A 17352-nucleotide genomic window follows, 5' to 3' on the forward strand; every position below is an offset into this window, starting at 1 on the left:
GGAAAAAGGAGGAAGAAGAAGAGGAAGAAAAGGAAGTGGAGAAAGAGGAAGAAGAGAAGGAAGAGGAGTAAGCAGAAGCTGGACTTGACTTTCCAAAGGCCTAAAATAAGAGTGTTGAGGGGAGGAATGACATATTCAAACACTCTGGGTGTTTTTGAGCTTTGAGCTGAGTGACTTTAGAACTCTCCAAATCTCAAGTTTATACTTAAAAATTAAACCTAATTATATGCTCTCCATATACATGTTTTGGAAACTAAAGAATATGTCTCTGCTCTCATTACTAACTCCGTGCTTCCTTTTAGACTCACCTCTTTACATTTCAGGATGAGCCCTGAGGTTTTAGGGCCATTCCCCTTTCCGTGTGTGTGTGTGTGTGTGTGTGTGTGTGTGTGTGTGTGTGTGTGTCTATGTACTGTGTATGGTGGTTTCAATATGCTTTGGCCCATGGAAGTGGCACTATTCAGAGGTGTGTCCCTGTTGGAGGAGGTGTGTCACTGTGGAGTCAGGCTCTGAGGGCTCCTAGTGCTCAAGCTCCACCAAATGAAGAAGAGACCCTCCTCCTGGCTGCCTTCAGATCAGGATATAGAGTTCTCAGCTCCTCCAACACCATGTCTGCCTGGATGCTGCCATGATAAGAGACTAAACCTCTGAAAGTGTAACCTAGCCCCAATTAAATGTTGTCCTTTATAAGAGTTGCCTTGGTCATGGTGTCTCTTCACAGCAATTAACCCCTAAGACAGTGTGCATGCTTGGTACCTGTAGAGGCCAGAAGAGGGCGTCATATCCCCTGGAAATAGAATTACAGATGATTGTGAGCTGCTGTGTGGGTGCTTGGAACTGAACCCAGGCCCTCTCCAAGAATAGCAAGTGCTTTTAACCCTTGAGCCATCTCTCTAGCCCCCCCCTCCCTTTTTTTTTTAAAGATGGGGTCTCTAATTGAATCTGAATCTTGCAGCTCACTGTTTAGAATAAGCTGGCTGGCCAACAAGCTCCTAGAATCTTCCCCTATCCAGCCCCTATTTTTGGATTGCAGGCATGTGTACCAAGCTTGGCTTTTCTTATGTGGGTGGTAGGGATTTGAACTCAGATCTACCTACTTTCAAAGCAAGTGCTCTTAACCACCAAGCCATCTCTCCAACCCCTCATTCCATTTTTCAACATCATAACGCAGATATGTTTCGCTATGTCATATCCTTCAGCCTTTCTTCCGTTGTAAGCCTTCAGTGGCTTCCCAGTGTAGCATGAGGAGGGATGTTCCTGCCTTTAAAGCCACCGTCATTTAACCCCTATGATCTCACTGGCTTTATTGCTTCTCACAACTACACACAGTCCCAAACCCATTTTTCCTGCCGTGATCTTTTGCCTACCAAGTCCCATGCCTACGGCACCTCTGCCAGGCATTCCATCACCCCTCCCCACTTTTTTAGACAGACTTGTAGTAAGATTTTTGGAATTTTGGTTTCTTAAAACAACAACAACAGACAAATAAACAAAACCAGAAGGACTGGAGAGATGGCATAGTGGTTATAAGCACTAAATGCTCTTTCATAGGATCTGGGTTCAATTCCCAGCACCCACATGGCAGCTCATCTCTGTCTGTAACTCCTGTTCCAGGAATCCAGTACCTTACACAGACATACATGCAGGCAGAACACCAATGTACATAAAATAAAAATAAACTATATATAAAAATCAGAGAAATATTATTAGAAATATTATTAGAAAGCGTTTCTGTTTTATTCTCAGGTGTGGGAATGTGGGTTGCTTCGGACTGTTCACAGCAACTGTCCATAATTTGCCTCATGCTCTACCAGAGGTATGGTTTTGACAGCTGCAGATAGTTTCTGTGGTTATATGGCATTTGGAATTCTGGGAACATTTCAGAGGGTATATAAATGATATACTCCTGATATAGCCCTGATTTGGGGGGGGTGGGTGTAGGTTGTAGTTTGTGGTAGTCATGCTCAAAGAAGAAACTCGACAATATTAGATTCAGGGATCCTCTCTCTCTCTCTCTCTCTCTCTCTCTCTCTCTCTCTCTCTCAAACAGACTCTTTGCTCTGCTCTGGCAATCTGTTCTAAGCTTCTGGCTCCTTCTCATTCTCTGACTTGTTCTGTCTTCAGTTGTGTCTAGCTTCTGCACCCTGTCTCTGTACACCTGTCTCAGGTAAAACTGCCTCCTCTCTCTCTCTTTCTCACCAATGTTCTCCCTTAAGCAGCCTCTCTTCATGAAAGTTGGGCATATCCTCTTCTGTCAGATCTTTCTCTGATTCATCACTTTGTCTGACACTCAATTAGACATCACTTTCAAACATGGGTGCTTCCTTCTACATATTGACTTTATCTTCATTGTTTGGGATTAAAGGTTTGTGCTAAGGCTGAGCCACACCACAACTAGAAACAGACTTTTCCAGTAAATAACACAATCTCTGGCTTCACAGTGTGATCAAATATCCTGCAACAATAGGGGGTGAAACGGAAGGGGCCTGAAAGGGTAGGAAAAGAACCCACAAAGTAGCAAAGACCAGCTGCACAGAGTCTCACTGTAGATGGCTGGCCTGGAACTGGCCATGTAGACCACGCTGGCCTTGTACTCACACAGTTTGGCTTGCCTTAGCCTATCAAGTGCTGGGATTAAAGGTGTGCACTACAAAGCATAAGAACATGTCCTCTTATACTTGTCAGTTACTGAGTACTGCTTGTCTTTATGTCTAGGCTTCTCAGTCAGTAGAGCTCACCTGTCCTGACTAAGGTTCCAGCACAAGCTGCAGTAGAGTCACAAGCTTTCAGTAGAGTCACTACAGTCTGTGACTCTACTGAAACGGAAAGGGTTTCTTTTTGTTTTGGCAGAAGTGGTAGGGGCTAGAGAGCAGCCTGAGATAATATTTTACTATGTAGTCCAGGTTGGCCTCAAAACTCAATCCTCTTGGGGCTGGAGAAGAGCTTAGCAGTTAAGAGTAATGCTCTTGTTATTGTTGTTTGGTTTTTGTTTTTAAGATAAGGTTTCTCTCTGGTAGCCCTAGCTTTTCTGGAACTAGCACTGTAGATCTGTTGGCTTTGGCCCCGGCCCCGGCCCCTGCCTCCCACGTACTGGGGTTAAAGGCGTATACCATCAATGCTTGACTGCTATGACTGCTCTTCAGATTCCCAGCAACCACATGGCGGTTCACAACTGTCTGTAACTTATTTCAGGGGATCTGACTCCCCCTTCTGGTCTGCCCTGGCACTGTGTGCATATGGTACACAGACATACATGCAAGCAAAAAAAAAAAAAAAAAAAAAAAAAGCCCATGCCCGTAAAAGTGATTAAATAAAAATTTTCAAAAATTCACCCCTTGTCCCCAGCTTCCCAAAGTCCTAGGATCATAGACATGTGTCACACCATCAGGCAAGACTGTATGGTTTTGTTTTTTTTTTTAATGTCTTTATTTTTATGTGTATTGAGTGTTTTGCTTGCATGTATGTAAGTGCATCAGGCATGTGCAATGCTCACAGGGACCAAAAGAAGGCTTTGGATTCCCTGAACCTAGAGTTACAGACAGTTGTGAACTGCCATGTGGGTGCTGGGAACCAAACCCAGGTCCTCTGCAATACTGCTCTAAATCTCTAAACCATGTCTACAGCCTGAAAAACCAGTAAGTCTAAATGTGCATGCACATACAAGTGCACATACAATACACACATATTCTAAAAGGTCATGTTCATAGCCCAAAAAGGACGTGCAGCTATTTTTCTTGACCCCACTGGTCACTGGGTACTTTTCCATTTGCATACTTTATGTCTATAAAAAGTTTAAGAAGTGAGGCTGTGAGAGATGGCTCACTGGTTAAGAGTACTTGTTGCTATTGCAGAGGACCCAGGTTCAATTCCCAGCACCCACATGGTGGCTCCTAACTTTCTGTTCCTCCAGTTCTAGGGGAGCTGATGCCCTCTTCTGACCTCCTAAGGCACAAGACATACATGTGGTTCACAAACATACAGACCGATAAAACATACACATACATGAGACAAAAACCATTTTTTTTTTTTTAAATTTAGGAAGGGTCTGGGCGATGCAGTTCAGTTGGTAGAGTGCTTGCCCAGCATATACAAATCCCAGTTCTGTATAAAAACCAGTGTGGTGGCAGAAGCCTCAACCTCAGCATTTGAGAAGTAAAGAAAGAAGGATCGAAAGGTCAAGGCCAATACGGACTACATAAGACCTTGTCTCGAAAAACAAAACAACAAAAAAGATTAAGAAGTATCCAGCAATATAAAGAGAAAAGTTTTTCTCAGAATGTCCCTGCGGTGGACACATTTTTGATAGGCCTCACTTTACTCCAAGCTCTCGAAGGGTAAGGACAGAGCCTGCACACACACATCCCCAACACCCATCCCTGAAGGCCCAGCCATACTCACTACAGATCAAGGCCACAGCCATCCGAAGCAGCTTGAACTGGCACTTCATGCCTGACCAGTTCTAGAGGAAAGGGAGAGAGTTCTGTCAGTTTGGGATCAGACCCCTCCTCTTCAGGTAAGAGCCCTGTCACGAAAAGAAGCCACTCCATGAAGTGCTGAGTGAGGGCCAGAGCTTCTCGATAGAACATTCCAGCATGGCTTTAAGACTTCAGACAATGGCAAGTTTATCCCTGTCAGAAAACCTCTTGAGCCATGCATGACACAGCATGTAGATTCACCTCAGACAGTGAACTCCTGGAGAGCGGGATTCTTTGCTGTGGCCCATGGGTGACAAGAAATATGGGACAGGACACCCAGCAGAGTCAAACTGGAACCATCAGGGTAAGAATCATGCCTGTGAAGAAGAGTGAGAACCACAGTATCCTTCAACCTTCCAACTCAGGAGTCACATTCACTGTGGTCGAGCTGAGCCACGGCAGCAGCATGGTGCAATCACCGCTCTTATTCCAGACAAGTCCATCTCTAATATGCACAAAACCTAAGGGCCCACTGTGTGGGTCATGAGTCTCTTGTCACTGAGGTAACAAATGCAGCTTCAGCACCTGAGGAGTGAGGGAGAGGGGGGTGGGGGTGGGGAGGTAGGCCAGATGGCCTTCAAACAAGCCTCTTTCTCCCCAGAAAATCTCAAAAACCTCTAAGCCTCCAGAGCAAATAAACAGAATACAATTATTCACCTTACAAAAGGATTTTTCATTTTACAAACGACTCCTCCGTGGGGTTCCTTTGAGGGCCTCCTCTGCAGAGCATTCAAAGCACAATTCCACTCACACAGATGCATGCACACAATAGAGGTGAACCTGGTGCACAGTGGCCTGGCTAAAGAGGCACAGCCAGGAACTTCTGTTCCCTCCCATCCATTCACTCTGCCCCCTTGGCTGTCCCAGGCCCGCCCAGGGCCTGGCTCCTGTTCCTTTGAGGTTGTAAACTTCACAGGGGCCCCAAATAGTGGAGACAGGGGAGGAAACAAGCCTTGGAAAAACTGCAGAAAAAACTTCCTTTTCTCTTAATCAGTACTTCCTTGAAGTATTCTAGTGTCTTAATGCTGTGAACAAGCTGTAACTTCCAGGAGTTTCATTTTCTTAAGATAAAGAAAAGGGTTCCTAACCAAAAGAAGAAAGAAGAGGAGAAGAGGAGGAAGAGGAGGAAGAGGAGGAAGAAGAAGAGGTGGAAGAAGAAAGGAAGGAAGAAAGGAAGGAAGGAAAGGAAGGAAGAAAGGAAGGAAGGAAAGGAAGGAAGGAAGGCAGAAAAGCAGTAGCTGTGGCACACAACTTTAATCTCAGCACTCAGGAGGCAGAGGCAGACAGATCTCTGAGTTTGAGATAAGTCTGGTCTACAGAGTGAGTTCCAGGACAGGACAGGGATATATAGAGAAGCCCTGTCTTGAAAAACAAAACAACACAAAAAAATCAAATGCAAGATTATAGCTTTGTTCTTTTTTAAAAATATATTCCTTGGCTGGCCAACGAATGGCTTGCTGCCAAATATAAGCTACATTTGATCCCCGGGACCTAAAGAAAACTGATTCTTGCAAGTTGTCCTTTAATCTCTATGCATGCAGCATGGTACATACATTGTATCAGCCCAGATACATAAGTGAATAAAATAAAAAAGTACTTTAAGGAGCTGGAGAGGTGGCTCAGTGGTTAAGAGCCCTGACTGCTCTTCCAGAGCTCCTGAGTTTAATTCCCAGCAACCACATGGTGGCTCACAACCATCTGTAATGGGATCTGATGCCCTCTTCTGGTGTGTCTGAAGACAGCTATAATTGTACTCATATACATAAATATATATATATATATATATATATATATATATATTTGGTTTTTTTGAGACAGGGTTTCTCTGTATAGCCTTGGCTGTCCTAGAACTCACTCGGTAGACCAGGCTGGCCTTGAACTCAGAAATCCGCCTGCCTCTGCCTCCCAAGTGCTGGGATTAAAGGCATGCGCCACCACTGCCCGGCATAAATAAATATTTTTTAAAAAGTATTTTAAAATTTAGTTTGGTAAGTTATTCTGCTAATTGCTTTGTAAATAACAAGTGTTTTCTGTTCAATAAACTTAAATTCCTTCAGAGTTAAAGGAGACTAGGAGATGGAGGAGAAGGAGGATGAGGAGGAGAAGGAAAAGGAGGAAGAGGAAGAAGAGGAGGAAGAGGAGGATCAGCTTGGAAGGCCGGAAGATAGCAAGTCCCAGGCTAGCAACAGGAAGCATATTGTGACCCTGTCCACAAGCCCTCTTCATTAGCGAGGTAGGCAGCACACAGTCCTCTTAAACTACAAAGTCTAGCATCTGCTCGCTAGATTCTCTTTAGAAGCAGACGGGTAACACTGGGATCGCTACTATCTATCAAGGCACCTTACCACAGAGACAGGGAACAAAACAGGGGTCAGTGCTTCTCATGGTCCCAGGAATCCAATCCCTGAAGTGAACCTCATGCCTCCTGCAGCCGGGAGGTGGTAGACCACATGGCCTTCAAATGCAAGGATCGCAGGCACATGCTTCAGTTCCAGAAGACACAAAAAGCTTTGTAGATGGCATGGTGCTGTCTGCTGCCCAGGAGTGTGACCCCACATGCCCCGGGCTGCCCATGAAACGGTTACATGGCTTGGAAAGGAGGTAGAATGGCAGGAGAGCTTCCTTAGCAAGAATAGTACCCTGAGTTCTAGTCCCAGGAGAAAGAAGAAAGGAGGAGGCAGGGATGGAAGAAAGGAACATGTCTTATTAAGAAGTGAGAGTTTTGGCTGGGTGGTGGTGGCACATGCCTTTAATCCCAGCACCCGTGAGGAAGAAGTAGGTGGATCTCTGTGAGTTTGAGACCAGCTTGGTCTACAAAGTAAGTTCCAGGACAGTCCGGGCTACACTGAGAAGTCCAGAGAAACCCTGCCTTGAAAGGAGAAAAAAAAGAAAATCAAGGTTAGAGAGATGGAGTCGGTAACTCCAGTTCCAGGGGGAATCTGGCACCCTCACATTGGCATGCATGAAGGCAAAATACCAATGCACACTTTTTTTTAAAAAAGTGAATTTTGGGGGTTGGAGAGATGGCTCAGTGGTTCACAACACTGACAATTTTTGCAGAGGACCTAGATTCAATTCCCAGCACTCACACAGGGACTCATTATTGTCGGTAACTCCAGTTCCAAGGGATTCCATACCCTTTTTTTTTGGTATCCCCAGGCTCTAGGCATTCAAGTAGTACACATACATGCATGTAGGCAAAACACCCATAACCTAAAATAAATAATTTTTTAAAAAGATTGTCAATTTGGGGGCTGGCGAGACTGCTCGGTGGTTGAGACTGTATATTTGTCTTTCAGAAGACCTCGGTAGTTCTTAGCACTCACTTTGGGTGACTCACAACTATCTGTAACTCCAAGAAACCTATGACCTCTTCTGGCTTCCATAGGTACCTGTGCATGTGTGGCATCTATTCACACAGACATATAAGAATAATAAAATAATTTCGTTGTTGTTGTTTTTTTGAGACAGGGTTTTCTCTGTGTAACTCTGGCTATCCTGGAATTCATTTTGTAGACCAGGTTGGCCTCAAACTCAGAGATCTGCCTGCCTCTGCTTCCCAAGTACTGGGATCTAAGAAAGGCATGTGCCACCAACGATGACTACTTTGGTGTTTTTGAAATCTGATCTTGCTATATAGACAGGCTGGCTTCTACCTGTGATTCTGCTGCCTTGGCCCTTTAAGAGCTTGGATTACACATATGTGTATGGCCTCAGTGTTGCATGTGGTCTCTTTTACTGTGTCTTGAGACATAATCAGGTAGAGTAAGTTAGAATATCTCAGCTGACTCCCTTTCGGGGAGGTCCTTCTACCTCTGTGCTCCTTCTGTTCTTCATCTGAGATCAGCCTTAAAGAACACTGTCCAGGGCTGAGGATAGAACTCTGTATAGAGTGCTTCCCTCACATGCGCCAAGCCCTGTGCTCAGTCCCCAGCACTACATAAAGCAGAGGTGGTGGCATACAGAAGGTAATAAATAAATAAATTAACATATCACAGAACCTTTTTTTGTTTGTTTGTTTGTTTGTTTGTTTGTTTTTTCGAGACAGAGTTTCTCTGTGTAGCCCTGGCTGTCCTGGAACTCACTCTGTAGACCAGGCTGGCCTCGAACTCAGAAATCCACTTGCCTCTGCCTCCCAAGTGCTGGGATTAAAGGCATGTGCACCACTGCCACAGTGCCTATTCTTGATCTGACACATCCATCGATGGGGAGGCTCTTAACATTCTTCTCTCCGGTGTCCTTGTTTGTGTATTTGGCACAAACAATCCCTATGTCAATTACCAAATTTATCAGGTGAATGAAATGAACTAACAAGCATAACATACTAATTATATGATATGGGCATCCTATCAACGTCTAGTCTTAGCATAATGTAAAATCTCAGTGTAATCCAGACCCTGGAAAAACATGATGATCTCACCCTGCAGAGCATGCCATATCAGTTCCATATGTTACTCCCCGAGTCCACAACCACCCTCTAAGAGATTGTGAAACATTTTGTCTGCCTTTCTTCTCTGCCCAGCTGCTGGGTAGCAGAGGGAATTCCAATCTCCCAGCGGTGAAGGGGTTAAATTGCAGAGTCTTCCCTGCCCTTCAGCTGCTTCTTTTTACAGAGCCATTATTCCCTTCACTGAAATGAGTGCCTTGGAACACCAGGAGAGAAGAGTCTCACACAGCAGGTGCTGCCTCTGCTCTAAGTGTGGAAGAGCCATGGCCTCTGGGGAACCAGACCTTTCAGCAGGCCCTTTAATTCCAGTCTCTCCCTGCAGCCCTCAGGGTAAGAAGGTAACTCAGCCACTGAGAACAAGTAGGGAACCAGTCTCCTTCACATCATGCTCACCCAACCAATTAAGAGCACTTTCCTAGCATGTGTGAGGCCCTAGGTTCAACGTGCGAGAGAGCACACACACACAAACACACAAAGACACAATCACACACACACATAGTACACACACATAGTACACACACACATACACACAAACATCCACACACTCACACATACATACAAACCCATAGACACAATCACACACACACATATATACATACACACCCATACACACACACCCATACACACATACATACATACACACACACACATACACACACCATGAAAGCATGCCATATAAATCAGGAGTGGTTTATCTCTCCTACAAGAGGCTATTCATTTAACTACATAAACCTTATGGTAGAGGTTTTTTCTTTGTTTTTTTAGCAACCATCTTTCTTGAGCTTTGACAATAAAATTCAATTTGCAAAGAATTGCTTCTCAAATATTTTAGGAAAACATCGAACACACAGCAAAGTGTAAGCAAATAGCTTGCGTATTTAAAAATGGAACTGTGGCTTATGGGCCCAGCAGCAGGCAATTAATAAATTATTCCATCAGGTGGATCTTTCTATTTCCAGTGTTTAAAATAAGAAGTCTTGATTGAAAGCCTTTTCCTGAGCCACATCTTTGGCTGAAATATTCTCTGACTCTTTGGTGTAAACTAGAAGTTTTTTTTTTCTTTAATTTCTCTCTCTCTCTCTCTCTCTCTCTCTCTCTCTCGCTCTCGCTCTCGCTCTCGCTCTCCCTCTCCCTCCCTGTCTCTCTCTGTCTGTCACACACACACACACACACACACACACACACACACACACACACGAAAGGCATATTTTCAGGGTTTATTAAACTATGTGTGTGTGCCCATGTGTATGATGTGTGTATGTATACATGTGTGTCTGTATGTCTGACTGTGATGTGTGCACCATGATGCAGATGTTAAGGTCAAGGACAACCTCTTCCTCCCACGTTGTTTAGACAGGGTCTTTACTGTTTGCTATTGTGTTTTCCAGAGTAGCTGGTCCATGAGCTTCTGGGGATTGTCTTGTCTCATGTTCCATCTCCTTGGGAAGAGTACTAGAGTCATAGACATGTGCTACCCGACCTAGCTCTGCTTGGTCCTAGAGCCTGGACTCAGGTTCTTAGGTTGTTGCAGCCAATCTTTTACCTACCCACCTTCCCAAATCCTTGTTTTGCTTTTGAGAGATGGTTTTTCTATGTAGCCCAGGCTAGCCTTGAACTCTCTCTCTCTCCCTCTCTGTCTCTCTGTCTCTCTCTCTTTTTTTTTGGACAGGGTTTCTCTGTGTCTCTATGTAGGCCTGGCTGTCCTGGAACTCACTCTGTAGACCAGGCTGGCCTCGAACTCAGAAATCCACCTGTCTCTGCCTCCCAAGTGCTGGGATGAAAGGCGTGCACCACCACTGCCCAGCTAGCCTTGAAGTCTTGATCATCCTCAGCCTCCCAAACGCTGGAATTACAGGTGTGTACTGCCACAACCACAAGACATACTTTTATGTAGGGCAAAATCTCAAAAATTTTTTCTCTAGTCCTGGGATATAGCAGAAGCTTTAAGAATACATTTTCTGATTTCTCTCTGTAGATATGAAGTGTAATTCATACTATATTAAATAATCACATATAGAGCTGGCAAGATGGCTCAGTAGGAGAAAGGCATCTGCTATCAAGCCTGAGTTCAATCCTGGGGAACCACAAGGTGGAGGGAAATGACTCTCAAAAGTTGTCCTTCGGTGTCCCCACAAAATAAACCATGAGGTAATGAGTTACATGCACGACCAGGCATGCATATGTACACACAGGCTCTCATCGTGCTGCAGTGGTCTGTCATGTGGAAAGTATGTTCCAGTTTGTTTGCTCACTTCTTTCTAACAACTACCTCATGAGAGCAGTGGGAGCCCTGGGAGCTCACAGTGACAGACCCAGCCTCAAATGGCTCTCAAATCCAGATTTCCTGACTGTCAAATCCATAGTTTTTCTGCCGTTTGCTCTGATGAGATACTGTCTAGTGAATGAACGCTCCACCCTCATTTTGGAAGTAAATCAACAGTGTATCTACTAGGTTGAGGTATATAAAACTGCTAATATTTAAACACTCCTCAGTCACAGGAATGGTACTTGTTTTAAAAACAGGGTCTCTCTATGTAGTCCTGGTTAAGTTGGAACTCAATATGTAGACCAGACTGGCCTTGAACTCACAAAGATCCAACTGCCTCTGCCTCGTGAATGCTGGTATGAAAGATGTGTGCCATTTCTCAACATCAAGCTAAAGACAAAAGCAGTCCCTTAATTGTTAGGGGATATGGAAGTACATTACATTAAGCTCCAAGGACTATCAGCTCCCAGGAGGCAGGCAGGGAGCTGCTTTCTTCTGGACCGGCACTAAGGTCTCCAATGAAACTGCTTCTCTCCATGGCCATGGGCAGCTCACCAGACAGAAGTGTAAACTGAACGAAACTGTTTCCCAGGCTCCTGAGTGTCTGGGACCTAGCCTTCAGTGTTGAGTGAACTGTCCTCCCCACCAGAACTTCTGGGGTACCACAGCTGCTTCCCACGAGGCAGGGAGTGAGCAGATCGTCATAAACTCCTGCCTTTTTCTTCTTTCCACGGTGCCTGCTCATCCCCCCACCATCTCTGTCCCCATCCCTATCTTGCAGGAATGGGAGGGAGAAGGTCACTGTTTCCTTCTCCAGCTGAGAGGAATTGGGGCAGGGGGAGGAGGGGGAGGAGGCAGATTTCAGAGGAATAGCTGTGTCTGAGGAAAGACAGAATTGATAGAAGATGACCCATTTAGAAGGGCCATGTGAGGCAGCCCCAAGCACTCTGGCCCCCAGCAGACTGAGCTGTGTGTGTAAAGGGAAACACACCGGAACCCTCACACTCAGGCATGCTCTCCCACACCTATCTGCAGTCTCTCTATCAACACACACTGGAAGTTGCCAGACTTTAGTCCAGTACTCACTCGGCGTCTCTCTCTCCCTCTCTTGCTCTCCCTCTCAACTCAGAGGGGGCAGAGGTGAGGGAGGGATGTAGTGCTCACAGTCAGGCAGCAAGCATGGTGAGCATGGCGCTCATCTAGAATGCAGAGATTCCAGTAGGGTGTGCTGTGCTGAGGCTGAAGCAGGAGAATTGCCACAAGTTCGAGGTCAGCCTGGACTACACAGTGAGTCCCAGGCCAGCTTGGGATAGCCCTACCCCCAGCCAAAAGAAAAGAGGAAGAGGAGAAGGAGGAAAAAGAGGAGGAGGAGGAAGAGAAGGAGGAAGAAGAGGAGGAAGAGAAGGGAAAGAGAGAAGGAAGGAAAAGATGGAGGGAGGGAGGGAGGGAGGGAGGGAGGGAGGGAGGGAGGGAGGGAGGGAGGAAGAGAAGTCAGACTCAGCACTTGGAAGGCTGAGGTAGGATTATGAGTTCCAGGACATCCTAGACAATGTGGCAATGGCCTGCTCAACCAAAAAACAAAAACCCAGATGAAACCATGGCAGAATGTAGAGACTCCAAAAAACTGTGACTCCTAAGCATCACAAGCACCTTGTGAGGAAAAAGAAAAGTGTCACCAAACAGGGCAGGGAGAAGGAGAGGCTCACAGAGCATCTGTTACCTTCCTGGACTCTCTTCCCTACCCTCAAATCTTGTAGGCAGGGCAAGTATGTCAGGCACAGGGATGCATGCATAACTCAGGGCGGCCCCTAGGCCAATAGGTATGAGGACAGCTGAGTCCCATTAGAGAGGCCTTCATCTGCCTCTAAACTAGACCAACTCCCTACCACAGGGTCTTCAACATGCCAACTTGAAGGCCCTGCTTAGTCTGAGTCTACCTGGGTTCTTTTGTAAGGAATGAAGAATTAAGTTAATATTCAAGTGTTTATTTTCATTTTTTTCCCCAATCATTACGTATCACCTCATTTCAGAGGTGACGAACCCAAGGTACAAAGCAGTAAGTGATCTGACGCGGGTCGCCTTTTAGGAGTGGGCAGCAGGGATTCCTCCGACCTAGGTTGCCTGTCTCCTTGGCACATGCTCACATCCTTAAAATTGTATAGCAAATAAGATGAAGGGAAAAAAAAATGAGACCCTAACTGTGTGAGGGGCTGGAGCAGGGGACAGCACCCAGATGGTTGTCAGTCAGGAGGTATGGAGTGGGGCATAGGTCAATTTTTTCTATTTGAGAACCCTGTTGTATATTTAGGTTCTCTTATCTGTGTGTATTCCCTCCCACACCGTGCGTGCGTGTGTGTGTGTGTGTGTGCGTGCGTGTGTGTGTGTGTGTGTGTGTGTGTGTGTGTACATATGGAAACCAGAGGTCAAACCTGGAGCTCACTGATTTGGATAGTATGGCTCCCAAAGGCAAACTCTAGGCATCTGCCTCTCTGCCTCTCCAGAGCTGGATTTACAGTTATGCATCTCTGTGCCCCACTGTTTATGTGGGTGTTAGGGATCCAAACTTAGGTCCTCATGCCTGTGTGAAAAGTACTTTATGGACTAGCTCAGTGACTCAGCCCCCAAGTCCTCTTATTTTGTATGATCCATGACAAAGAATTCTAATGGCCATGCATACTAGTTGTGCTAGGTGGTTTTATGTCAACTTGACACAAGCTAACATCACCTGAGAGGAAGGAACCTCAATTAAAAAAAAAAATGCCCCATAAGATCAGATGTAGGCAAGCCTGTGGGGGCATTTTCTTAATTAGTGATTAATGAGGGAGGGCCTAGCCCATTGGGGATGGTGCCACCCCCTGGGCTGGTGGTCCAAGTAAGCAGCACCCCTCCATGGCCTCTGCATCAGCCCCTGCCTCTAGGTTTCTGCCTGGTTTAAGTTCCTGTCCTGACTTCCTTCAGTGTTGAACAGTGATATGGAAGTGTGAGCCGAATAACCCCTTTTCTCCCCACTTGCTTTGGTCATGGGATTCATCATAGCTATGGTGGCCCTAACTAAAACACTAGTAGACAGATTTTTAACAATTTTTGAGGTAACGGGTGAACTAGGGAGACAGGCATACTTGCAGGCCAAGCCTGGCCAGAGAAAATACGACCTCATCTGGGAAGGATGCAGGTGAAATGGGTCTGCAAAGGAAGATGCAGCTATGAACCATGCTACCAGCAGGCTAGCCTGGCACTCGGCAGGCCTGGGCTGAGAGAACTCTAGAAGATGGATGTTCAAGCCCAGTGACGACAGAAGATAAGAAGACTCACAGGGAACAGGGACTGCTCACCATGACAATGTTGGCGAGGTGGGCAGAGACGAGCGCATACACCCCTCCGGAAGAGCCCACGACAGGTGCAGTCATGTCAGCCACAGACACCGCCAAGGAGCCTGGCACAGAGAGAGTGAAAACCATCAAGAGTGCTGGACTCACTGTGCAGCCCAGCCCCTGGCCCTCGCATTCCACCACAGGAGCAGAGCAACTCTGCAGCAACAGTCTCCATCTCCTCCCCTTTCAACCCCACGCTGCCTTGCAGCTTTCTCTGGACTGTTCAGAAGATCTGTGTGCAGTGGGACGAACCCCGTGGTCCAGCTTTCTCATTTTACTGATGGGAAACCAAGATTCTCAGGACAAGTCTGACTGGCTCCCACTGGGACTGATCCCAAACCAAGTCACCGGCTTCAGCAACAGCTGGTGGTGACACAAAGCTGCCCCAGCGAACAGAAAGCGTCCCACACGGGCAGGCAGGGTACATATACTTCTCCCTCCTACCCACAAGACTCATTTTCACCCTGAAGGCCTTCGAGGTAGGTGCTAAGAGCCTCACCTTAGACATAAAAGAAGGCTCTCATCTCAGTTTTCTGGTGGGAAGCTCTGGAACCAGGATTTATTTATTTTTTTTACTATTTATTTATTTAGTTAGGTTTTTTTTTTTTTTTTTTTTTCGAGACAGGGTTTCTCTGTGTAGTCCTGGCTATCCTGGAACTCACTCTGTAGACCAGGCTGGCCTCGAACCCTGGAACCAGGATTTAAATCCTGTTCTTCCTGACACAGAATTTTTTCTCCCTCCTCCCAAGGCTGGGAATTGAACTTAGGGCCTCACAAAAGGTTGGCCAAGCCCTCAGCCACAGAGCAGTTCCCCAGCCTGAAAGCCACACTGGTCAAACCTGTGCTCTCTGCCAGCCTTAGTGGCAGCCACATCACACTAGTTCAGAGGTGGCCTCTGCTCCTTCCACCTGCCTCTTGCCTCCGCTGAATCTAGAAACTTGCTTGGCAGCACCTCCCACCTCCTACCAGCCAAGCTAAAGGCAAGAGGATCTCCCAAGTGGGGCTTCTCTTTAAGGAGAATGTCCTTGAAAGTTCAGAGAAGGGTGACATCACACTCTGGGGAGAGTGATGACATCACACCCTGGGGAGAGGGCAGTTCTGTGGCTGTTGGTGTGTGGGATGACAAACTTTGCTCCTAGTGGGGGGAAGCTGGGCGGAGAGAAGATGAGAAATTTATCGTTCTGGTCGAATTTAAGTGTGATCAATGCTTTGGCTTCCAGGGAAGGACACAGGAGACTAAAAATAACTAGGAGGCAGAGTCCAGGGCACAGAGGGTGAGTGGCAGCTGGCCTGGGTGAGCAAGCAGAAACCACGGTTGGAAAAATGCCTGCAGGCTCAGGAGTCAATTAGCCGCAGGAGAGGAGGAACAGGCTGAGAGCCCAAATCTGCAAGTTTCACAAAGGTGGTGGTCCACACCTTAGGAGGGGGTTCCTGAACCAGGACCTAAGACCATCTGGATGGAGACATGGAGAGAGATCCCCATGGGAGCACATAGACACCCCCTTTCTAAGTCCCTATGACCAATTCTTGCTATCAAGGGAGATGTAATTTTTCGGGAAAAATTAAACAGACAAACCCCAAGCTATCATGACCCAAGGACTCCGAAGTCTTTCTCCCAGCCTGTGGCAGCTAGAGATCTTTATTTACCTTTGTTTTATCTTTCTTTGGGCTTTAATTTAATATCTAACTATTGTCGAATAACTTTTCCCTTTTATTGGCCTATCCACGGGGTTCAGCCATAAGTATTCCAAAGCAGGGTGTGTGTGTAGAGGGAATCCCAGGGTGGCAAACAAACAGGCAGCATGATCTGCATGACAAAAGACTCCCACACGCTCCTGGCTACTGTGTATGGGCTGCATTGCAGGACAGCGCAGGGCCAGCTGCCCAAGCCAGCTCCTCATTAATTACTGTTTGCAGCGAGCAAGCCAGCTTCGCCCAGCTGGTCTTTTTTTCTCTCTGAGGGACACATGCAAATCAGCTCCTTCTCTGTGCCCCAGAGCAGTCAGGGTCAAAGATGCATCAGGGCAGCCTCCAGGGACAGAAGGGCCCTACCAGGGTCAAGCCTACACAGCACTGACCTTTCCCTCACCCTCCCTGTGTTTAGAGTCTTGACCCTTGGGCCAGGGGCCAGCTAGGAATCCTGGCAGGGGTGTGAAATGGGGATGAGAGTGACCAGTTGTGAGACCTTAGGCATTGCTCCTAAATTCTTTTGGCTTTTGGTATTCATATGTGTGAGATGTGAAGGTGTAAAGCCTTTTACATTCTGAACAGTGAAATCTAGTTTTCAGGGTAAACCTTTCCTGGGCTCCCTAATTCACTGGGCAGAGCAGAAAGCTCTCTGGTTAGTAGGGTGAGGCCTTGGGAGCAAAGCTGTCTGTCCACCCATGGGGAGTGGGCTCCACAGTTCTTCCCAGATCAGGAATTCAATGGCCCCACATCATTGAATTTGGCTGAAGATCCAGGGGCTTTGGGCTTTGATTTTGAACTGAAATATATGTACCTTTTAAAGACATATTTCAAGGGTTTATGTAGACTATGCTGGCCTTGATCTTGCTGAGACCCTCCTGAGTGCTGGGATAACAAACTTGCACAATTTTCTCATTTTATAATCTTTATTACCTTCCAAGACTTTTCTAAGGTCTCTGCATCAGCTGGGGCCTGAATGGACTCGCCAGAACCAAACAACACAGAATCTACGAAAACAGAGTAGTAAAAGACACCAAGGGAGATTGTGGACCATGCAGGATCCCTTCCTAACTTGTTAGGAAACTCATGGCTAACAGGCCCTTGAGA

General features: G+C 46.4%; 1 protein-coding gene across 4 annotated transcripts in view; it reads right to left on the reverse strand.

Annotated features, from left to right (window-relative positions):
• The window catches only part of Rhbdl3 (rhomboid like 3), a 52813-nt gene that overhangs the window by 4154 nt on the left and 31307 nt on the right, over window positions 1-17352 (reverse strand). For 2 of the 4 annotated variants that reach the window (XM_034504734.1, XM_034504735.1), the window contains 2 exons: window positions 14521-14621; window positions 4399-4459 (listed from right to left, as the gene is read on the reverse strand). In XM_034504734.1, coding sequence (XP_034360625.1) covers window positions 4399-4459; window positions 14521-14621 — 162 coding nt within the window. Of the gene's footprint in view, window positions 1-4398; window positions 4460-7078; window positions 7345-14520; window positions 14622-17352 lie in introns of those variants that run through there. The other 2 variants (XM_076936194.1, XM_076936195.1) reach the window with 2 other exon arrangements.

Source organism: Arvicanthis niloticus, chromosome 6 (assembly GCF_011762505.2).
Source record: "Arvicanthis niloticus isolate mArvNil1 chromosome 6, mArvNil1.pat.X, whole genome shotgun sequence".
NCBI classification, from domain to species: domain Eukaryota; kingdom Metazoa; phylum Chordata; class Mammalia; order Rodentia; family Muridae; genus Arvicanthis; species Arvicanthis niloticus.